Here is a 24,747-nt window from a genome sequence, read left to right as displayed (position 1 = left end):
CTCAAAACTATATTTAAGAGAGAGAGTATCTACTAGCCTTGAGAACTTGCCATTAACTACTAACTAGTTTCATATTTGTGATAAAATAAGAAGGTACCAGCTGTATTCCAACCGAGTCCACTACTTAGATAAATCTGGGAATGTACTTGATTAACATCCTTCAAACCTCAAGTGAAAAGAAAAAAGGAGAAAATGAATTATTCTTCAATAGTTCAGTTCTTAAAAAATAAAAAAAAAAAAGCCAACGAATTTCGCAGCTTGTGCTAAATGAAGTCTCTTGGTCTCTTGTCCAAGCTGTTAGTCTACAACATCCCACATCGAAAAGAGACGAGCGGGATATCGAAAATAGCCTTCTATAAATATGGTTCATGGTGGAAGTGCGGAATTTAAAAGGGTCGGTTGGCTAAATATGCCACGCTCGCCCTTGATTGGTGAGTGCTGTATGGAAATCAAGACATATGGCTGACATAATTTGTGGAAACCAATAGGGTTGGCTCCCTTTAGCCGACCCTCCATTTCATTCGATCAATTGTTTTAACTATGTTCTCAATGCAAAGACATGTCATTCATCTGCTAGGCTAGAAAAAGCTTTTAGCTAACAAAATCCCGCATCAAAGTGGCATAAAGCTAATTTGTGATGCATTGTGGAGATTGAAAAGGGTCGATTGGCAAACTATGCCACGCTCGCCCTATAGATGGGTGAGTGCTATATGTGTTGGCTCTCTCTAGCTGCCCCTGCAAATCTCATCTCAAATGCTTCAAGTTTGGTACTAAAATTCTAGTGACTAGTGTTTGCGAAAACTATGAATCTAAACAACTAGAAGTAATACTAATACCCAACCTTCCAATCAAAAATAATAAAAATTTAATTCATACCTTCGCTTACTTGTGTTTGGAACTTTGTATTCTACACAAGTACACAACATAAAACAAATTCCCGTTTTCATGCTTACAACAAACTAACATTGCTCAGGCCTCCGACAGTACATAAATACCGTTACTACTGCTTTAAAAATAAAATAAAAACAAAAATATTGATACGCTAAGGGATATAACCAGATTTGGCTAGGGTGTTTTCACCATGAGTTGCAATACAATTAATCAGAATCAAATCTTCTTCCATGGTCCATGGCCCTTTGCTCACTTTCAGCATTTTGGGATGGTTTATTGACTTATTCCTATTTATTTTTGGGGGGAGGGGGAGGGACATGCATGGCCACGTTTACACTAATCTCTGTGCACACACAAAAATCAAAAAACTTATTAAAAAAAAAGGTATAATAAAGAAAAATAGGCACTAATATTTCTAATTTTTTGAATTCAAATTCTCTAAAGTTTCTATGATATTCTACAAAGTAAGATTACTCTACAACCTCACTTCTCATTTAAAATTAATATGAATTCAGCTTCCTAAAACATTAACGTTAGACGAATACCACTCACTATAAATCAAATAAAGTTTGATGTATTTTAATTTCTATTTGGATTTGAGAATTTCCCAATCAACCAAACAACCCATTAGGTGGGCACACTTAGGTCGGATTTTAGAAGAGTCTTGTTAAATTTTTTGAAAATGCAACGCCATAGAATTTATTGATGTAGTGTGGGTAGGCCACAGGACCTTGGTGAAGAAGATACATCACGTATGCAATGCAGACATAGAAGCTTCCTTTTCCAAAAGAGTGGCTATGCATATTTGGTCTTTGATGTGATTTGATTTTTGGGTTTGATTTATTTTTTGTTTTTTATACAAAAACCTTGCTCTATGCTATGGATGGCCGTGCATATTTCGTCTTGATGTGATTTGATTTTGGAGTTTGATTTATATATATATATATATATCGTCTTGATGTGATTTGATTTTGGGGTTTGATTTTATATATATATATATATATATATAAAAGCCTTGCCCGGATTTTTTTTTTTTAATCTCTTGAGAGTTTGCCCTAGGAAATTTCACCATCAATATATTAGGGGTGGCAATTCGTGTTCGTGGATCGTGTTTATGGATCAGGTTCTTGTCGTGTCAAGCCATGAGTATTTGGCTAGGTTGACCTAAACCCAACTTATTTAGTAAACATGTTAAGAATCCTCAACCCTAACACAATATGTTTATTAAATAAGTCAACTTGACTAATCCATTTAATTAATAAATCATGTAAATATCAATACATATAACTCGTTTAATAACATGTTTGATTAATAAGTCAATAACTTGTTATCAATTTCCGTATATCTAAAATTAAATACAATTACAACCACAAATTAAGCAATAATAACAAAAGCTCATATCTTTATAAGTTAAACGAGTCAAATGAGTTAGCACATTGAATATGAACACAACTCGTTTATTAAACGGTTTAGCCGTGTAGACCTGAATATAACCCGAACCCGTTTAAGCCTCAACCCATGACCTGTTTATAAATGGGTTAGTCTTGTTGGGTTTGCGGGTTGTGTCAAATTTTGCCACCCACTAATATATAATGTTGTATCTATTTAACCAAGATCCAGTAGCTGTATTGATACTATATCAATAGATTCTACATATATTTTTAAAGTTTGCAAAGATTTTCTTCTAAAATCCGACTTAACTGTGTCCATTACCATTAGTGAGTTGTTTGGTAGGACCCATCAATTATGGGACTCACACAGCTGTGAGTGGGAGGAAATATACACCCGTAATAGGTATACTTTCTCACTCTCTCGAGAGTTAGACATGTCTAAAGATAAATGTATAGCCCACCCACAAAATAGCATTAGCTCTGCTTGCGCAGGACGTCGGTGATCACTCTTTGAGCAAGCAAAATTCAGCTTCCCTTTTTCCGGTACTACAACTTGAAAAGTTGAAATCTAAAATCTTGCATTTGTAACTCTATTTTAAAAACTAGAATAAACTTTATACATAAAATATTTCTCAAAGTAACCCATTCATTTCCAAATCCCAATTTGATCAAATTATTCCAACAATTTTATCAAAATTACCTCCAACATACATACATACATACATTAATCACACACATGACAAAAGCTTAGAGCAGCTTTTTTTATTATTATTACTATTACTACATAATAATCATATCTGAAATTGTCTCAAAGCTTAGACGAGGCCACAACGGTTTTAGGAACCAATCCAAGCACGCCACATATCTCCGGATACAAACTCTTCCTGATCTCCGCATACACCTCACCGTTCCACTTCCTCTTCACCAATTGCTCCCCAAGGCGCACTGCAGCTTCAACCACACCCTCCTCGCTATCGTGCGCCGCCGAGTCCACGATTCCCATCCTCACCGCCTCTTCTCCCTTAACCTTCTTCCCGGTCAGCAATATATCACGCCGAGCCGAGGCGGAGCCGATCTTTGACCTCATCAGAGCCGTGAAGTAATCTGGGAAAGTGAGTCCAATATCGACCTCGCTCATGTACAGCACGCCCCGATCGCGCCTCATGAGGACGTAGTCGTGGCTGAGAGCGAGGAGGAATCCGGCGGCGGCGGCGTGGCCGGGGAGGGCGGCGATGGTGGGCATAGGGAGGGAAAGGAGAGCGGAGACGACGGGTTTGAAGGAAGAAACCAGGTGGTGGAGTCGAGCTACGGCGCCGGAGGAGGAGCCGGCGGATTGGGCCCATGCGAGGTCGAAGCCGTTGGAGAAGAATTTGCCGTGGGCGGTGGTGATGAGTGCGGAGCCATGGACGGCTTGGGATTTGACTTGGGAGAGAGCGAAGATGAGGGTTTCGATGAGAGTTAGGCTGAAACGGTGGTCGTCGTCGCCGGTTAGGGTTAGGAAGAAGAGGTTGCCGCGCTTCTCTAATGTGCACATGCTGCTGATGGGATGGGATTGGGATTGGGTGGTTATTGTGTGAAAGCTATCTCATTGTACTAACATGACTTTTTCGTTCGCACTTGACAGAGGGACCATACTATTCTCTCCAGTACCGACGTTGAGAATGCTCAGTTGGACGCTAAAATTATACTTTTATCACCCGAAATATCCGTAATATTTTCACAACGTTATAATATCTTATTGTAATACTTTGCAGGTTGGTTTTGCACCTTAAATTTTGTACCCGATATTAGGTTGAGTGTTAACTTAAATGAAAAAATATGACATTATATAAAAATACTTAATTATCTATTTTTTTAATCTATCAAAAATAAATGAAAAATTATACCTTACCGTCTTAAATTATATTCCTTATTACATTTTGCATCTAAAATTTTGAATTTCTATCTAAATTAACACCAACCTTAATATTGGGGTGCAACGTGTAATAAAAGTCATAGTTTATGGTGTAAAATGTGTATTCAAAATACTTAAGATACAAAGTGTAATATATGATATAGTTTAGGGAGGTAAAGTATAATTTCCTCCTTTATTCTTGAGATAATAATACTGACAAAAAGAAGCATTTTGTATTAAATGATATCATGATATCCATATCAAAACTCAATAAATGAGAGACATGTATATAAAAATAACTACCCACTAAAATATATCTTTTATTTGTTAGTGGGTAGTTATTTTTTTCTGACATGTTTCACACTTATTAAATTTTGATACCAAATACCTTTTCAACAGGAATACATCTTTACTTGCTTTACATTTTTACACAAAATTGTAGATGTTAACTGTTAAATTGTTATTATTTCTAATTTTAAATTATTACTTAAATTATTTTTTTATCCATTAATAATAATCCTAAACAATTTCACTTACGAAAATATTACATACACCGGACCCTAACAGTTAACAATTGGAAAATTTTCATCTAAACAAAAACAGTTAACAATTGGACTTTAGAGTGCCACGGTAGGTGGGGTAGCTTTGACATCGTCTCCTTTGTGTGTCTTTAGTTGCCATGACTGAAAATTTTGTGGCCTTTATTTCATATAAGTTGATGATGCCAAGAAAATCAGTAGGTTGGATGCTTCGGACTTGAAAGGACTACTGGTTCTTTCTACGGCCTGAAAAAGAAAGAAAAGCGTATCAAAGGCGACCGGGGCTGCCGGCCAAAAATCCTCCGATGGTAAAGTTAGTTTTTCCCTCTAAGTAATCTGAGTTCCAACTTTCTTGAGTAAAAACTGAACATACCTTTGCCTTGTCTGAATCAGTCTTTATATAGTGCCTTCATAGACGGTTATCGAAATGGGAACCTCTCCTGGATTCGAGGCTCAAACGTAACTGCCATAACCGTCCAGGAGTTACATTTCTATTTCACAACGGATACATGACCGTTATGCGTGGGATAAGGGATTGTCACATTATATTCGGAGATTCTCCCAAGTGTGGTACCCTCATCCTGAATTTCCTTCGTCGAGTGCACCTGCTGATTCCAAGTGTAAAATTCTAGTCCATGGATCTTCATGTGGACGAGTCCTCTTCAGGGTAAGCTGTGCGCACCCCACGGACGAGGGATGTAGCTTCGCTATCACCCTCTGGACGTCCTTGTTCGTTACCCTCGTCCTGAGGATAACTTCTGGACGGCTGCCGAGGTGATGACCGTCCACGGACGGTTTGGGTGGTTTGAGTGTTTTCATCCCACATCATAAGTAATAAAAGAAATATATTTCTAACAAAAATTAATAATTATAATAATAAAATCAATATATTACTTATAAATAAATAAACATATAAAAGAAGAATATTTAATAAAAAAAAATGATATAAGTTAATATTTAAAACATTATATTTTTTTTTCCTATCAAAAAAAAAAAAAAAAAAAACATTATATTTTTTTAGTCCAAATTTGAATGAAAATGTTAAAATTGTTGCAAATATTACTACTGTGGGAGAATAAGAAGCCTAGGATAATAATAAGTGAGAAGAGACCAACCTCTAAGAAGCATACCTCGGGAATTACTTTCAAAGAATCCTCGTAGCAAATATGACAACACAACCACAAACTCAAGAAGATAAAAATGCCCAAAGACCCCGAGAATACTAGCATGTCCTCGGAATGGCCAAAGTCTAGTTCTAAAGACCATAAGAATAAGTGAGAAGGGATCAACCTCTAAGGAGCATACCTCGGGCAGTACTATCAAAGAATCCTCGTAGCAAATATGACAACACAACCACAAACTCAAGAAGATAAGAATGCCCGAGGACCCCGAGAATACTAATATGTCCTCGGAATGGCCAAAGTCTAGTTCTAAAGACCATCGGGCACGTACCGAGGAAAAGAATGAAAGTTTGTCATCAAGCAAGAGAATGAAGAGTATAGATAAAGCATCCATCACTTCTGCATCCAATGCTCTGTACTCACTTAGCTGGCCGCATTAATGAAAAAATGACTCCTGAACAATGTCATTACAACTCATAGCCTAGTAGAGAAACCTTCTAATAAAACCCTGAAGGGACACGTATCAAGAGAAATAAACTCTAGCCCTCCAAGCGGAAGGCCAAGATACAACCTTGATGACTATATAAGATATAGAGATCCCTATGAAGAGGGGGATGAAACATTTGGAGAGAAGAGAAAAGAGAGCAATATTATTGTAGCCCAAGAACAAGTGTAAACCTTTATCTCGAACCAAACCCGATGAACATAACTTAATCAACCCAAGACTAGTATTATTCTATTTCCTTGTCTCACATATATTCCAAGCACTTATTCAATTATCACTTGATTAATTTACTCTAACAAGGGTAATCAAGGTTGATTGGCATCCTTTCTCAAACAAAAAAAAAAGGTTGATTGGCATCCCATCTCCATAAATTAATTGTGTGAGGTTAGAATTTAGTTTATTCAATTTTGACCCGCCACAACAACTATGTAAAATTTATAAATCGATGTAATGTGAATATGCGGTACAACTTAAACAACAGAATAAATGAATGCTTGAATAGTTGAAATAATTTTAAGTGATGTTGAAGTTAATAAAAAATTATTACTTTTTTTAGAAGAAATTTTATTACCTAAGTCTTCCAAATTTTATTATTTTATTGAAGTTGCACCAATCATATTTATGGTTATATTAGTTTGTAAATTTTTGCAATAAAATTTATAGTAGTTTTAGCATTTTTTATTTCAATTTTTGTTATTGGTGACATATAAATTTATAGGGCTTAAGTAATGAAATTTGTAGTATTTATAACATTACTCAAAATCAAAATTACCTTTGAATTTTTTATGGATTTTTTGGTCTTATGTTATGTGATATGTGGTAGTTTCCCTTCTCTAAAATTCTTTTGTCTAGAATTCTTTTGTAATAAATGCAACTTGATCATTATTCATTTTACAATAACAAATACACTTATCGTTTCTTTCATTCTGGATGAAGTCTCCCAAAGTAATTTGAGGAAATTTTCTCCAACCCATTATATAGTGTTTTATAAAACCATCCACATGTATTATTTAAACAAGTTACATGACTCATCAAATAGATCAAGTTACATAATCTCTAGTCTCTCCACCTTAATTTCTCAAGTGTTGGACCAAGATGGACCTAGGCCCTCTCCTTTTTTTGTATTTTCCCCTTGTTGGGTTGATCAATAAGTATTTATTGAGTAAAAAAATGAAAAAAAAAGGATCTATATACATTATATAGAGACAATCTAAATATTCAATTTTCTTTCTTTCTTTTAGGTGTAAAATTTAAGTATTTAAACTCTCAATACAACTTTCTAACGAGTTTCATACAATCTTCTATGAAAGCAATGGTGTTAATGATGTACTGATAAAAAGAAAACACTGTAAATATAAGTTCAAAAGATACACACACACACACACACATATATATGGAAAATTACAACTTACCCAGGTTTGAAATTTGACACTTTATCCATCTAATGTTAGCTCAATTATATTTTTATAACCCACCTTTGTTAAAGACAGGATTAAATATGTACTTTTACTCCACTTTGATGTCTCTCTCTTCCAAAAACACAAAAACCATATAAATACAAGATCAAAAAGAATTTAGCGGAACACTTGCAAGTTGCATCATGAGATTTTAAACCACAAATAGACAATTTAAATTTTGGTCAAATCTTAGGTGAATAAAATGTTAAATTTAAACTACGAGTAAACAATTTATATTTCAACTAAATCACAGGTGGGTAAGTTGTAATTTGCCTATATATATATAAAAAGGTAATGAATCTTTCTTTTAGACATAAAATTTAAGTATTTAAATTCTCACTACAACTTCCTAACAAGTTTAATGAAGGAAAAGAGCCCAAATCCCCTTGGGTTCTTAGAAAATGTAATAAAGTGAGGAAGTCAAGCCCAAAATTTGTCACATATAGGCTATTGATGCATTACAAGAATGAGCTCAAGCTGCTATACAACAGAACTATGGTAAAACATGTGAAATACGTAAATTTGAAACATTTCATCATATATAGTAGGAAGATAAATTTGAGAGAAGCGGTGAGGGAGAGAGGGAAGACTTGTATGTGCCATTGTTTTCACCCCAGGACCTCAAAATGTGGCTCTTATACTGCTGTTGTATAGGGTTTTTGTAGGTAAACGTCCTCCATTATGTTTGATATATGACTGGAGAGTTTTATACCATCCTTTGGTTGCTCTTAACGATTGGTCCTTGGTCATGGAGCTCTAAGGTAGGAATGGCAACAGGTCGGGTTCGGGGCGAGTCTTTTAATACCCGAACCCGACCCACGGGCTTACACACATGACCCGAACCCAGCCCATTTAATAAACAAGTTTTTTTTAAACCCCAAACCTAGCCCATCGGGCCCTGCGAGCTCCACATGCCCCGTTGGGCCATGGTACTTCAAGGCCCATTTAGTGGCCCAATAAAAAAAATGTTTGCCTGATTCTGATTTTCTCAGCAACCTAATGGTAGGGAAAAAGAACACAAGAAAATCCAAATCTGAACAAATCGGAAACCAACAAAAACCATTATTTTCTCAGCAACCAACAGATCGGACCAAGAATTGTAAAAATAGCACTTAATTAGAAAATACAAATTTGATTACAATAGAAAATACAACAGATCGGAACAAAAACCTTTTTTTTTTTTTACAATATTTTCCCACATCAAAAGTAAAAACAAGATTTAACATATAAACCCTAGGTCCGAAAAAGAAAACCCTACAAAATCAAATCAAACAAGCCGATCCTATTCAACAAAAATAGCACTTAAACTAGAAAATACAAATTTGATTCTTTGAATAAAAAGAATGATTTTTAATGTTTCATTGCAAAAGCTTGAGTTCACAACGAGGTGAGGGAGATGAGAGAGATGCGGCAAGGTGAGGGAGGAGCAAAGGCATCTGCAGGTTGCGACAAGGTGAGGGAGGCAGGGAGGAAAGACCGACGAGGTGGAGAATGGAGCGGCACTGGAGAGGTGAGGTGTGCAAGGAGCAGCGGCGCCGGTGAAGGGAGCAGCGGGAGTCTTGTTCAAGTGAGGGTGAGGAAGAGAATGGGAAGCGGCTTGGCAAGACAAAGAGAGGGTGAGAGTGAAAAGTGTATGAGTCTGAGGGATTTAGGGTTGGAAAGTGACTATTTATACTTAAGGTTTTTTTTATTTTTTATTTTTAAATATTATATATACAGGTTGGGTTCGGGCCAGGTATGCCTAATACCCGGATCCAACCCGAACCCGCTTCAGGTTTTTTAATTAAAACCCATACTCGACCCTAATGTTAAACAGGGCGGGTAAAACCCGACCCATTGGGGTCAGGTCGAACCGGGTACCCGCGGGTCGGGTACATTTTGCCATCCCTACTCTAAGGTGCTAGACTAATGTTTTGGTTTGGTTTACTTTGCTTGGATAAAAGGATGACTTGCTTTTAGCACCAATAAGGGAAAATGTTGAGCAAATGTAATTGGGTGCTATTCCCCACCCATTTTTAGCATCTTGAGAAGCTGGCCATGCTGGCATTATGCAACTAGACAAGAAGCTAGTTTGGTCCAAAATCCTAAAATTGCAAAGTTTTAAAGTTTTAACCACATATAGCAAGAGTTACATGCTGTTATTTAGATGAAAACTTTTGGACACATGACCTTCTCCATGAGCACTTGGTCATGCAAGCATCCCTAGCTTGCATAGCATGAACGTACCTATGTTATGAATTCATGCAAAAAGTCTTGAAAAATCTAACCACACCAATCAAACCACACTCTCTCAAATCAAATCCCTCTTTAAACACCTAGACTTGGGTCATGTGTTGACATGGCAAACAGGCGGGTTAGGGTCAGGGTCAGATTGTGTCAATTAGGTTGATCCGTATTTTTCAAACAATTTTTTTTTTTTTTTTACAAAAACAAATCAATGGCAACCTTTTTAGAGAGCATGAATAAAATAAATTAAGGAAATAAATTGCACTTAATGCCACTTCTTAGTATCCTTCCAATTCAGACAATTTTGACCATGACTAAAATTGTTTATAATCATGAATTTATGATGGAAAAAGTCTTTAATGTTAATAACTCACTGCCAAAATGCTTGTAATTACAAATTTACAACTTAAAAAAGAGATAGATTTTAGGACGCACCAAAAAACATATATTTATTTTTACACTACTAATAATATCATTCCCAACCAAAAAAAAAAAAAAACTATATGTCATGGACCATGTCAAGTTATCAATATCCTTAAGTGCATGCATTCTTAGGTGTGTGATTCTGAGTGTCTGTATGTGGTGTGTGTTAGCTGGTTAGTGGTTTATGGACTACAGCTACAAGAGCACATAGTTTTGTTTTGTCACATATTTTTTTAGTTTTGTCAAATTCTAAAAAAAAAAAAAAACTTAAGTTTTGTCTTTTAAGTCTTAACTTAATGACTCATAAGGTACAAACCAGCATTACAACTGAATTGTGGGCCTTGAGGGATGGTCTGATCTTAGCAAAATAACTTGGCATATCACAGCTTGTTGTGGAGATGGATGCTAAAGTCATTGTTAACCTGGTTCAATCAAATAAATCCCCTAATAATTCTTATTTTGCTCTGCTCAATGATTGCAGGTTTCTTCTTTGTCAGCTCTACCGAGTCAAGATCAACCATGATTTTCGAGAGGCGAGTAGGGGTGTTGACCTTCTTGCTAAGGGAGGCTACAATATTTTGTGTAATTTTGTTGTTGTTGATCATCCTCTTGTGGAGGAATTATGTAGTATTTTAGACTCTGATGCTATGGGTTTGTACTCCTTAAGGCTCCAAGCCACAACCTCGCCTTTTATGGCCAGTTAGTTTCAATGTTATCGTCCCTTTTAACCAAAATAATAATAATAATAAAGTACTTTCTAAAAAAAAAAAAAAAACTCATAAAGTAGTGTACGTGTTACTGTACTAGCCATGGTTTTAAAAATCGGACCGGCTGGTCCGATTGGTTTAATCGGGAACCTGCCATCAATCCAGTTTGGTTATGGCAAAAAACCAAAAATAACTTAAAAACCGAGGAATAGTGAAAACCGACCGGTTCAACCGAAGAACCGAGAACCGGCATGGTCAAACCGGTTACTGACCGGTTGGGAATTTTTTGTCCTTTCCTAGCCTAAAACTACGTTGTTTTGGGCTAAATCCTAAAAACTAACCCTAAACTAAAGACTCTCACTCTCACACTCTCATCTCACGTGGCACCTCAAACTCAGAGCAAGCTCTCTTAGGGATGGTAATTTAGATCTGACCCGTGGATACCTGGCCCGGCCCGACCCTAATGGACCGAATTTTATCCGGCCCGATAAAAAATAGGGTCGAGTATGGGTTTTAAAAAAAATACCCGAAGCGGGTTCGGGTTTTATAAAAAAATCGAAACTCGACCCGAAACCCGCCCCCGATAAAAACCCGGTTATGGAGGATAAGACATTTTGTTAGAATTTCTTAGTCTTTTTCATTTGTTGGTTGGAGGATAAGACATTTTGTAATTTCTTAGACTTATGGGATTTATTTTGTAACTTTTTAAGTGATTTGTTGATTTAAAATCTTAGTTGTGATTTTTATTGATGTATAATTAACAGGTGATTTATTGATTTATGATTAACTTATAATTTGGTTTGATTTGACTGCCCTATAATGTGGCCTAAATGCCAAATTTTGGCATTTGGGCCATGTTAAATGGCTTGAATCTAGGACAAAAATTTAATGGGCTTCAAATTTTTTTTTTTGTTGGGCTAGATTTGGGCCCAAGAAGATAAACGGGGCCCGCGGGGCGGGTATGGGCTCCGGGAAAAAAAAAACCCGATTAATAATCAGGTCGGGTTCGGGTTCCTGGTCTTGGCCCGCGGGTTGGGCCCGGGTATGCAAAAACCCGGCCCGAACCCGACCCGTTGCCATTCCTAAGCTCTCTGCCTCTCAGCTCACTCTCTCCGAAAGTATCCCTCACTCTCGTGGTCTGCATGCCTCTGAATTTTTTCCTCGTCATCCTCTTGGAGTTTGAACTGTGGTGTTCTATTTTTTTTTTCTTTTTTCCACATCATCCTCTCGGCATCTGAAATTTCAGTCTCGTCCTCTACCTCGGAGCTATGCTCTCTGCTCGGGCTTCATTAGGTAATAGTATTCTTTTCTTTTGATTTTGATTACTTGATTTTGATTTTGATCATTTTCTTTTCTTAATTCTGTCATTTCTCTCGGCTTCATCTCAGGCTCTTCTTTCAATTATTAGTTTACAGAGTATGCTATGGATTTTGTGTATGTTGTGGATTTGATTTACAGTCAGGGACGGAGGCATTCATTGACCAAGGGGGGCAGTGGCCCCCCCTAATTTAAAAAAAAAATATATTTATATATATATGCATTAATTTTAACAATTTTGTTTTATAAAATTACATTTTACCCCTTTAACAATATTATTGAATTTTTTTAGAGTAACGTTAAAGATACAAACTTATTTACAATATTTTTATAAACATACAAATTCTTATTAGTTCCTATCTGGGTTTATTACTTGCATCGCTTTTTTACTTATCAATAATTACTCACTATATCATCAATATACTTTTAGCACTTTTCTCATTTTAAAGGCCATTAAAAAAATTTATAGATCTAAAATCTAAAACAACATATACTAGCCCAAAAACATTTGTGCAACAATAAAAATCACCAATAGCAAAGCTAAAAAATATTAAGTCTAATTAACCAATTTTACTCAAATAAACAACTGCCCTTTAAAAAGTTTTAAATAGAATAATTTTGTCTTTACCTAACAAATGCACACATTAAAAACTAAAAAAAAAAACCTCCACAACTAAGATGCTGCCAAACTAGAGGTCAAAGTCGCCTCCCTTAACTTAAAATCCTGGCTCCGTCCCTGTTTACAGTGCATTATTGTTTTTGAAATATAGTTTACAGAGTATGTACAAAGCATTATTGTTTGTAAATGTAGTGACTAATGAACTTATTTATTTGGTTTTGTTGAAAGTTTATTATGTTAAGGATGATTGTTTTGTAATGTTATTACGTTAATTTTTAAAAAAATATGTTATATACTTATATACTTGTATTTATTGTAAAAGAAACATATTTATTACTATTGATTTGTTAGTTTTAGTATATTAAAAAATAATTAATTATTTATATACTTTAAATAAATAATAATTGAATTATTTATGACATCATCGGTTCGACCATAAAACCAGTAATTAGCTTCTTTTCTGGTTCTTTCATCTTACCGGTTTTTAAAACCATGGTACTAGCATGAAGTGTCTAGTCAAATCGAATGAGAATTAGTAATTTTTTTTTTCATTTTCAATAAATGGGTTGTCTTTGAATATTCAGTTTATTGGCTTCGGCTTGATATGCTTTGTGTTTTATGCCCCTAGCATTTAGGATGTAGCCTAAACATTTTGTTGTGATTTTTTTTTTAATCGGTTAGGTCACGGGTTATTTGAGTCGAGTTGGGTTGACCCACAGAAAAATCAGGTCGGGTCACTGGTCAATCCATTTTTGCTCCGGGTCAAAAAATTCGAGTTTGGATCAGATATTTTTTTGGTTGGGTTAGGTCACGTAAGCAAATTTTGACCCGTTTTGTCATGTCTAGCCATAAAAATGAAAATAAATGAGATGAAGTACATGAATTGGGCCTGACTTGCATTAGGCTTGTAAGTTTTTTCAAAAATGGACACCAACTTATATTAATATGAAAAATAGTAACAATAAAGATATTTTTCTCAACTCCATAGAATATAGAATATGAGGGCATAATTTATTTTCTTATATCTCTCCTAATAATATTTCTCAAAAAAGAAAAAAAAAAGATCTCTCTTAATAATGGAATGGAAGATGAGATTAATGGGTCAAGAGTCATGAAGCATTGGGTACATGTGTCTTTTTATTAACTATTAATTCTCATTGGTTTAACCAAGGGTCTTCATCGTACTCCTTGTGAAATTATTATTATTATTTTTTATACAATATAGAATTTTTACTCGAATCTAATCTAAGTGTATATGTGTGTGAAACTCTTGCTTAGAAACTTGACTATCGCACCAATGGTGCGCAATGACTTCTCTTGAAATTATTGATGGACCGGCCAGCTGGTTCAATATTTAAAATAGGCCTTTTTGGAATGAACGGTTTTGTCTAAATAGTAAATACCCACAATTTGGGCCAGAATTTATCTTTGTTCCTTGCAGTTGTAGGACTGCAATGTAGATTATAATCCCACCAGTAAGGCCATGGATCGAATCATTAGTATGTAAAAAAGCATATGGGTAGCTCATCAAAGCTTTTTTACCATTGTTCCCACCATATATTTCTCGTGAAAAATTAACTCCTCCCATTTGGTAACCAACAGATCATCAGATCAATTTATCCAAATCATTCCACTGAACACAGTTTCGAAGATTTAAACTTTATATTTTTGATTATAAAAACTAAAAAGGTCTACTAGGATTAAACTTATAGGTTACTTTCTACTTTCTAGATTCAAAAAATATAACTTTTTGTCTTTTTTTTTTATAAAGATTAGAAAAAAAATCTTTTTGTGAAATTGAACATTTGAACAATTACTGTTAAGTGTTAACCAAATGGTAGCCTAAAAAGTCCTGCTACTTTCCAAAACATTCAAAACGACAACGCCTTAACTTTCGCTAGACATTACACTTCTCCTAAAAGTCCATTGGCCAAAAAAGGAAGGAAATTTTACTTTTCCATTTTTTTACACTCTTTTTCGCGCCAACCAAAAAAGGCAAGGAAATGCAAAACCATTAAAAAAAATAAAAAAGACCGCGAAATTACCCACAGTAAAAACCTTTCGCGCCAAGCGAAATTAGTTCTAAATAGAAAACAAAAGAAGTTACAAAATCATTACTAGTACTACCAATACCATACCCTCCAAATTCCTCAACTCCTCCATTTTCCTCTCTTCTCTGAACCACTGAGAAGCCCCAAACTCTGCCTTTTTTATTCTTTTCTCTTTCACTATTTTCACATAGTCCCATTTCTCTCAAATCTGATAAACCAAACAAACCATTTCACTTGTATCCCAACTCATGGAGCCTAAGCCCATGGATGACATTGATAATACACTCCAAAACTCCGGGTTATCGGCCCCGCCCATTACCGTGAAGCGTACCGTTACTAGTACCGGCGCTCGGATCACAACCCAGATCAAAGAAGACGACCCCGAGGACTCAGAAGAAGTCAAACCGGTGAAAAGTCTGGTAGAGGACAAGGTTGTTGTGAGTGAAAATGTTTGCTCAGACTGTCTTGCTGGCTCAGTAGAAGGCGTCAAGTCCTCCAGAACAAGGTTCGAGGAGTTTATTAAGGCGGCTAATACGAAAATCGTGTCTGAAGAGGAGTGTCTCAAAACCCAGAGGAAAGAAGAACCCCAAGTAAACAATGAGATACCTGAAAAGAGTGTTAAGGAGGAGCCTGATGTGGGTTTTGAGGCTAAGGCTCCATCAGTACCCGAAACGAGTGTAAAAAACATGTCTTATCAAGAGTGGCTACAGTTCCGGGGTTATGCCAAGTCCAGCGGTGAAGGTACCAATTCACATGAGAAAAAGGTGAAGCCTGAAGGATTGGAGACTGCCCGTTTTGCTAATGTTAGAGTGAGAGAAGAGCCTCGATTGTTTGCTGAGAATAAGGTCAATGTGAAAGAGGAATCAGTCCGTTCTAGCCTCTGGTCGCAACCGCAAAGAGTGAAGAAGGAAAAGGTTGAAGAACAAAGGGCTAGTGCTGGTTTGGTGGAGGATGGGGATTTTCCAGATGATCCTGATTGGTTTCTGGTGGGAAGGACGTTAGTCACAGCGCTTTCGACCACAAAAGGAAGGAAATTGGTGGACAATGAGATAGTTAATTTCACTTTTCCTTCTCCAAGTTCCAGATATAATATGCAGTGGATTGTTCGCTTCTCAACCAAACGGTCTGGAGAGGTATACCCAATTTAACATTTTCATTCTACTATCTGGTTTGCTGTTTTGTTTGGAGTTTTTGGTTTATGTTTATTTGAGTTACAGAGTTATATGTTTCAATTTTTTTTTAGATTGGTCGGCTTCCTATGGAGTGGGCAAAATGTGTTGTTCCACTTGTGTGTTCTAATAAGGTTAAAGTTCTTGGACGATGTGTAGCTGCACCAGCAAACCTTTCTTTGATGCAAGAAATAATGTTGTATGTAAGGTAAAGTCCTAAATTTTTTGTTCTTTTCAATTTGCACTCTTTACCATTCTACTCATTTTGCAAACCAAACAATTAAAAAGATAAAAGCTTTCTGATGAAACGTATATAGATATAGTAGATGAATTTGATTGGTTTGATGTTTGGAAGCTTTCATAGTCCCCTTCCAATTAATGGATAATTGTGGTGTAAATGAAATGCATTAATTATATGTATGGCAGCTTTTATATTCATCATTCCATATTCTTGGATGGGGACAAGTCTTCGTGGAGGCTAGATGGTTGCCGTAGCATTGACTCTACAGTTTATCCTCTTCTCACTCTGTTCAACTTGCTGAAAAATAAACCATTTCAGAAGGTATCCTCAAGTCTGTTTTCTCTTGATTATGATACAATTCTATATCAGCACACTAGTCTCCTGATGACATTTATATTCGCTGTGTCTTTTATGTTGCATTAATAGTGTTTCTGTTTGCTTCAATCAGGCTGACTTCACTCCGGCAGAACTTGATTCTCGGAAACGCCTTCTAAATCTAGAAGTATGCACGATTGTTCTCATGCTCTTTTTTCTTTATTGATTTTCCAATATATGTATAAGTGTTGCTGGCTTCTCATCAATTTCATGCATGTAGAGATGCACCATCCAAAAGAAAAGGAAATGATAATAAGTACTGTATCAGGAATGTAGACAGTCACATGTCACAAGCATAAATATTTTCTGTTGATCATAACAGGGTGATTCAGAAGAAGCTGCATCTATGTTGCCTATTGTGAAGCGAGGAAAGGGTTGCCAACAATTTCCAGAACAAAACAAAGATGAGCAAACCATTACAGAGTCATCTCTAAATAAGCTTATGGGCGCAGCAGAAGTGTATAACTTGGAGGTAGACCAATTTGAGTGTTTATCTTTTAATTTCATAATTCAGAACGAATATTGTATGAGAATTCACTAATTTGTCTCTTTTGATTATTTTCTCTTGTAATTCTTTAGGAGATGGAACCCCCAAATGCACTTTTGTGTGATCTTAGGCCGTACCAGAAACAAGCTCTCTACTGGATGTCAAAATTAGAGCAGGGAATTGATGTTGAAAAGGCAGCAGAAACTCTTCATCCATGCTGGTCAGCCTATCGCATATGTGATGGGTATGTAACTTTTAACTTTAAGAAATTTCTTTTTTGTTTAACAAATATTGTAGCCCCTTGGTTAAGTCAAAGTTGTTAAGTATCTTGTCTGAATTTTACAGAAGGGCTTCCGCAATATATGTGAACGTTTTCTCAGGGGAAGCAACTACAAAGTTTCCAACTGCAACACAGGTGGCAAGAGGAGGGGTGAGTTCTCTATTATCCTTCTATTCATACTTAAACGTTGATTATATTATATACATTGCAGCAAATGACTTGTTTCATATTTTCTTCCCTTTTTCTCCTTATCCTTTTGTTTGTTGTGGGGGAAGGGTGAGGATGTCAATATTGTCCATTTGGTTTATTTCTAACTTATGAAGTAATTATTAGATATTAGCTGATGCAATGGGGCTTGGGAAGACTGTGATGACAATTGCTCTAATACTTGCAAGACGAGGCAGAGGATGCCCAGATAATGAAGAGCTTGACACTGAAACTGCAGATAGTACTCAAATTACAAAGAAGAGGAAGATGGATTCTCATATAAATATCTCATCTAAAGCAAAAGGTGGCACTCTTATTGTTTGTCCCATGGCATTGTTAGGACAATGGAAGGTGAATCTCCTTACCATTATGTTTATTCAATGAAGAATACCCCTAATGTGATGAAGCCTTAATAATTTTTGAAGTCACACTTGTTGGATGCATCAATTGATGATGCCACTAGGCTGAAGAGGGGAAAAAAATGCTTGTAATGCTTCCTTTACTAATTACTGATACTTCAAACACTAAATCTTGAAATTTTACCTCACTGTAACAACTTGGTGATATGTCTTATAAATTCCTTTACAAATTCCAGGATGAGCTTGAAACCCATTCCGAGCCAGAAAGTATATCCATTTTTGTTCACTATGGTGGGGACAGGACCAATAACCCAAATGTGATCGCAGAACATGATGTGGTCTTGACAACATATGGAGTCTTAACTGCAGCTTACAAAAGTGTAAGGAAATCCTTTTTTACAGCCATGTCTATCTACTGGAATTCCCTTTATATATGTGTGTGTGTATATATATATATATCTATTCTTAGGTTGTATATTCATTTGTCTTTCACGTCACTTATCTTTTAAAGGGAACTTTGTATGTCCGGAACAGGATGCAGAGGACAGCATCTTCCACAAGGTCAGCTGGTATAGAGTGGTTTTAGATGAAGCTCATACCATAAAATCCTGGAAGACTCTAGGCGCTCAGGCTGCCTGTGCATTGTCCTCACATTGTCGGTGGTGTTTAACAGGAACCCCTCTTCAGGTTTGAATTGTTTAGATATACATTTATGTTTGTTTGCTAGATTACATCATAATTGCATGGACACATGAAGTCCTCGAATCAAATAATATGGTGCCCCCCTGCCCCTAATTTTTTTTTCTTCAAATAATATACTGTGAATTTTAGCAGTTTTTAAAGTTATACACTACATCTAAATAATTGATCTTTTAACTCTAAGTTCAGGAAGAGGAATACTTACTGGCATATCATTTTTTTGATGAAATCTTTCTGCCATGCAGAATAATTTGGAAGACCTCTACAGCCTTCTATGCTTCTTACATGTTGAACCATGGTGCAATTGGGCTTGGTATGATAAACTTGTTCATTATTAACTCTCCAAGCATCAGTTTATGTTATTGATTGGGGGGGGGGGGGGTATAAACTGTAATTGTTTGAGCTTTTCTAGGGTGCATTATTAGTTGTTCATTAGGTCTTATTCTTGATATAGGTGGAATAAATTGATTCAAAAGCCTTATGAGAATGGTGATCCAAGAGGGATGAAATTGATCAAAGCTATTTTGAGGCCGTTGATGTTGAGAAGAACAAAGGAAACAAAGGATAAAGAAGGAAGGTGATCACCCATTTCTCAGTTCATTTGTATCTGTTTTCCCCCTTCTATCATCATATAGTTTGTAAAACTTTGTCAGCATTGTGACTTTTGGTGCTTTCGGTTTAGGCCCATTCTTGTTCTCCCTCCAACTGACATTCAAATCATTGAGTGTGAACAATCAGAAGCTGAACATGACTTTTATAATGCCCTTTTTAGGAAATCTAAAGTAAGTTGTCTTAGTTGCCTTTGTTTTCTTATTAATTTTGTTTTTTTGCACTTAATTACTTAGAGTTGCTTTGAGTGGATTCTTAGCCTGTTAACCAGAGTTCTTATCAATGAAAAAGCTTACAATCTATTATGAAAACAGGTCCAATTTGACCAGTTTGTGGCACAAGGCAAGGTCCTCCACAACTTTGCAAATATCCTTGAGCTACTACTACGATTGAGACAGTGTTGCAACCATCCGTTTCTTGTTATGAGGTGATGAATTTTGCAAATACCATGAGCTAATTGTCTTCACGAGTTTCACATCTCCAAGTTTTTTCATGCCTATGTTTCTAATAGTTCTTGCTTTGAACATACTCAGTCGAGCTGATTCACAAAAGTATACAGATCTGAACAAACTTGCAAAAAGGTTCCTGGAAACTAATACTGATTCTGGCACAAATCAGACTGTCCAAACTAGAGCATACATTGAAGAGGTTGTTGAGGGCATCCGGAGAGGTGACAATATGGAGTGCCCCATATGCATGGAGTTTGCAGATGACCCTGTGCTCACTCCTTGTGCACATAGGATGTGCAGGGAGTGTCTCCTCTCAAGCTGGCGGACCCCAACATCTGGGCTATGCCCAATTTGTCGGCAATTGCTAAAAAAGACTGAGCTCATAACATGCCCAACAGAAAGCCAGTTCCGGGTTGATGTTGAGAGTAACTGGAAGGAGTCTTCAAAGGTTTCAAAACTCTTGGATTGCTTGGAACAAATTTGTGAGTCAGGTTCTGGTGAAAAGAGCATTGTTTTCAGTCAATGGACTTCGTTTTTAGATCTCCTGGAGATCCCATTGAAGAGGAGAGGAGTTGGCTTCTTAAGGTTTGATGGAAAACTGGTGCAGAAGCAGAGAGAGAGGGTCTTGAAGGAGTTCAGTGAAACCAAAGACAAAATGGTAAGCAGTTATTTCGACTAGAATTCTTCTTTTTTGCTTCTTCATTTTTTACTGTTAGGTGGTTAAAATCCTATTACTGATTAAATGTTTTTTAAACGTTTCAGGTATTGTTAATGTCCCTGAAAGCTGGTGGGGTGGGTTTGAATTTAACTGCTGCCTCTCATGTATTCTTAATGGTACATTTTCATCTATGCTTCTCTGATGATCACTTTTACTTTTTTTTTTTTTTTCCCAAATACACGGGAATCTTCCCTCCATATTAATAATATTGTTGTATTTCATATGTAGGATCCTTGGTGGAATCCTGCTGTAGAGGAGCAAGCAATAATGCGAATTCATCGCATTGGACAAAAGCGAACAGTTCGTGTTAGAAGGTTCATTGTTAGGGTAAGTTTTGCTCACTTATTTTCGATTTCAAGCTAAGAAGCACGGACTCTTCAAAGCCCCCCATAGTGTGGTGTCATGCTGTGTATGTGTCCAAGTTTGCATTTTATGTTATCTTCTCCTGCTCTGTGGTCAAATCTTAATCAAGGGTTCAAGACTTCTATAACACTTGCAGTCTTGCACCAAATGAAGATGGGTCTAATAGAGCCCACCCCCATTAGGAAATTAACTGGGCTAGGAGGCCTAGGATGTCCTGGACTACTAGCTTCTGCAAAGCATAAACTATTAGACCTCAAACATGTCTGATGTCTTGGGTGAATGCCTAGCTGGCCATTGTACAAAAATTGGAACACCATTAGCCAGGCATTTTAGTTCAAACTATTCAAACATTATAAATCAGTTGCTTTTTTCTTGTTGATTTGTGCTTTCACGAGAAAAGTTCTTCAAGGCCCATTATTACTTTAGTGGTTGAATGTTACGTGACATCCACTTGAGTTGTGTCCTTACCTTTTCTAGTGTCCTAATCCAGTTAAGCAAAGCCGGCATTCAACTAATTCATTCATGTTTCTAATTTGAATGTTCGAGTTTACTTTTAAGCTTATGAATTGGCTATTTATTGAGGCCGACTATTATTACAAGTTCTCAGTATTATATTCAAAGTAGTTCGTTGGCTTTTACTAAATCAAATTGTTTTGTGTACAATGGTTTTTGTCAACTAATAAAATATATATATAATTTGGGCTTGGTCAATGTGACACAGGACACGGTAGAGGAGAGAATGCAACAAGTCCAGGCACGAAAGCAGCGAATGATTGCAGGAGCCCTAACAGAAGAGGAGGTTCGGACGGCTAGGATTGAGGAGCTCAAAATGCTTTTCAGATAAATTCTTTTAATCTTAGTCAATAAGCTATAATATTATTATTATTATATCGGGTACATCATGAAAATGAAATATATTTTGGTGAGCAAAAAGCATGCTCTGGAGGGCTTTCTTGTATTGTCTTTATGTATAGAATGCTTATGGAAATGCCCAATTTTGTCAGACTTTCATTCAAAAGCAACAAGAGAGAACATAAGATAGTTTTTTGCAATTTTTTTTTTGTTTGGTAGTAAAAAAGAGGATTAAAAGAAAATTTTTCTTTATTTCGTTTGACGCAGAAAATAATTTTACCTTACATAAAACTAAATAAAAAAAATCTAAATATAATTTTTTAAAGTCATTTTAAACTTTTAAAATAAGATAATTTTCTGATGGTACTTTTTAAAATATAGTTCTTTTTATTGAAAAAAATTATATTACACATCACAATTGACAATGCTCTTAATAGTCTCACAAGAACGTTTAGCATGATCATGAACCACACATTTATTTGTCTCAAATAAAAGAACGGTTTGAAAAAAATTCCTTAAGTTGTAAAATACATTCTGCCAAACCTTTTAATAGACTAATAACAATAGTGAGCTACTCTTTTTGGATCATTGAGGCAAATTTGAGTCTCATATGATTTGTCTTTCTTGTTTCTACCGTGGAGAGTGAATTCGATTTTGCCAAAAAAAGAGTATTAATATACTCTTTGTAAAATTATAAAGGGTCCGGTTAATGTGTACTTTAAAGGCACACATTAATTTTTTATTTTTAAAAATTAAAAAAATTGCTAATACATTTTAAATTTTTGAGAGAATATTTCTAAAAGTGAGTTATTGGTTTATGCACACATTAGCAAAATTCAATTATATATGGTACCAAAAAAAAAAAAAAATACACTTGTATATTCTGAAAATGACGCATGTATCTTTGACCACCGAATGGTTCCCAAAAAAAAAAACCGAACGACACGACAACAACGGAGATAACATTAAATGAGGGCCAATCACGTGTCGATCATATCTTGGTTTGATCGAGGTTGAGGACTGACCACGTAACTGGGTTCTCAGCCGTTAGATTTATAGGGGTTCACCGAATCTAGACCGCGTGCGTGTGGAGAGAGGTTCAAACTTCAAAGGTCATAAACTCCTCCCCATGTAAAGGTTTTTATATACTAACGTCTGTTTAAAGCGTAATAAAAGAGTCAAAACCCGGGGGTGTGTACTGTCAACTGTGCAAGAGTGGGAGTGAGGGCAACGTTTTAAGTATGAGTCAGAAACGCACCCAATCCAACTCAGCCTTAGCTATCAAGAAAAGATTTGTACTGATTTTTATTATCATTTTTTTTTCTAATTAATAAAAAATTGTACTTAGAACAAAACAGAGTAACAGACCATTATTTAATTAAGAAATGTTATGTTTACAATAAATTTTAAGTGGTAATATTTTTACAATAAATTTTAAGTGGTAGGTTATTACTGGTTGTTATTGTTAAGACCAAAAGTAATCTTCGTATTAGATTTAAATTTGAACTAATAACAACTAACTACTTGTGATTTGTTTTGAAAATATTATAAAAATATTGTGGACGTAGTATTTCTTAAAAGTAAAAGGAGGATTGTTAATATAGTCCTTTAATTAATAAAATAATATTATTTATGTAAATGTATAAGTGAGCTTTTTAATCATTATAAGGAATAAAAAATAAAAATTTCCAACTAATATTACATTTATATATATAAAAACATTTAAGAACATTTAATTGGTTGTGAGGTTAAGAGAACCACATCTGTAGTGTGGACCTAATAATTTCTCGAGTTTTGGGTGCCAGAGACCAAATGCGAGATTGAGTTAAGATTAAAAACTAAAATTATTTCACTATTCGGCTTATTTTTGCTACTCTTTATGAGCTCAATGCACTTTTTGTCAATAACTTTTACCTTTATCTATTGTACTTTCAACAATAATTCTTTAGTTTTACCAAAATAAGCAATATTCAAATATACCAAAAAGAATAAATTCACAAAGTTGCATTTACGGATTTTTTTTTCTTCAAAATAACCAAATCCCTCAAACATTTTCATTAGTTAGCAAGGATTCGAAACTAATTAGCAATCTAACAAATCGAGTCCAATAGACTTGATTTTGCTCAATTGGAAATCGAGTGTTTCACACTCGAGTTCCATAACCAGAAACTTACCCAGAAGAACACAACCTAAAGACCCAAAAACTGAAACCTAGAAGAACAAGGAAGTACCCAATGAAGAGGACAAGTTCGAGCCTTTTCTTCGTCACCCTCAACCCACCCAAACCCACACTGCGAGCTCCGACGAAGAGGACAAGGAAGTACCATGCTGACTCGCCAAGCTCGACTCTGAGTTCCGAGTCACAATCACGACATTGATCAAGTGAGTTTATTTGATTTCATTGTGCGTCTCTGGGTTTGCTTGGATTTGTTGACTGTGTTGTTTCTCTATGGTGTTTGATTGTTGGAGAAGAAGAGTTGTTCATCTGGAGTGAGTACTCTGTTTGATTTCGTTGTTCATTTGGGTCTTTGGATTTCGTTCCGCCTTGCTTTGGGTGTTCTTGTGTGGGTTTTTTGCTATAGAACTTGAGTGTTCTATTTTCAACTGAAACTTGACTCGAAATTGATCAATTTCAAAGAGAAAAATCAAGTCTCGCATACTCGATTTGTTAGATACCTAATTAGTTTTAAATCTTGGCTAACTACTAAAACAATTTGGCTTTTATAGTTATTTTTTAAAAAAAATCCTGCATTTACTTTTTCATTTTCTCAAACTTCCAAGAACTTGAGAAAAGAAAA

The 24,747-nt window shown here is 35.7% G+C and overlaps 2 protein-coding genes and 1 non-coding gene across 3 annotated transcripts; 2 read left to right on the top strand and 1 right to left on the bottom strand.

The window, feature by feature from the left end:
* Nucleotides 1-387: 387 nt before the first annotated feature.
* LOC142626539 (U11 spliceosomal RNA) lies at nt 388-515 on the top strand. Its single transcript, XR_012842535.1, has one exon. It is a non-coding gene; the product is annotated as a U11 spliceosomal RNA (small nuclear RNA).
* Nucleotides 516-2,910: 2,395 nt separating this feature from the next.
* Nucleotides 2,911-4,002, bottom strand: LOC142624367 (enoyl-CoA delta isomerase 2, peroxisomal-like). Its single transcript, XM_075797925.1, has one exon. The coding sequence runs from the start codon at nt 3,814-3,816 to the stop codon at nt 3,091-3,093; it is 726 nt and encodes a 241-aa protein (XP_075654040.1). The 5' UTR covers nt 3,817-4,002; the 3' UTR covers nt 2,911-3,090.
* An 11,243-nt stretch (nt 4,003-15,245) lies between these two features.
* LOC142624040 (DNA repair protein RAD5B) lies at nt 15,246-22,149 on the top strand. The gene is made up of 18 exons (XM_075797539.1): nt 15,246-16,274; nt 16,385-16,518; nt 16,737-16,872; nt 17,000-17,053; nt 17,249-17,398; nt 17,506-17,657; nt 17,759-17,843; nt 18,027-18,251; nt 18,496-18,639; nt 18,794-18,946; nt 19,204-19,271; nt 19,413-19,535; nt 19,641-19,740; nt 19,882-19,994; nt 20,101-20,674; nt 20,779-20,850; nt 20,963-21,061; nt 21,819-22,149. Exons 1-18 carry the CDS (start codon nt 15,390-15,392, stop codon nt 21,939-21,941), a joined length of 3,390 nt encoding a protein of 1,129 aa, XP_075653654.1. The 5' UTR covers nt 15,246-15,389; the 3' UTR covers nt 21,942-22,149.
* Nucleotides 22,150-24,747: the final 2,598 nt, after the last annotated feature.

Source organism: Castanea sativa, chromosome 2, assembly GCF_040712315.1.
Source record: "Castanea sativa cultivar Marrone di Chiusa Pesio chromosome 2, ASM4071231v1".
NCBI lineage: Eukaryota > Viridiplantae > Streptophyta > Magnoliopsida > Fagales > Fagaceae > Castanea > Castanea sativa.
This window is presented reverse-complemented; position numbering and strand designations above follow the sequence as displayed.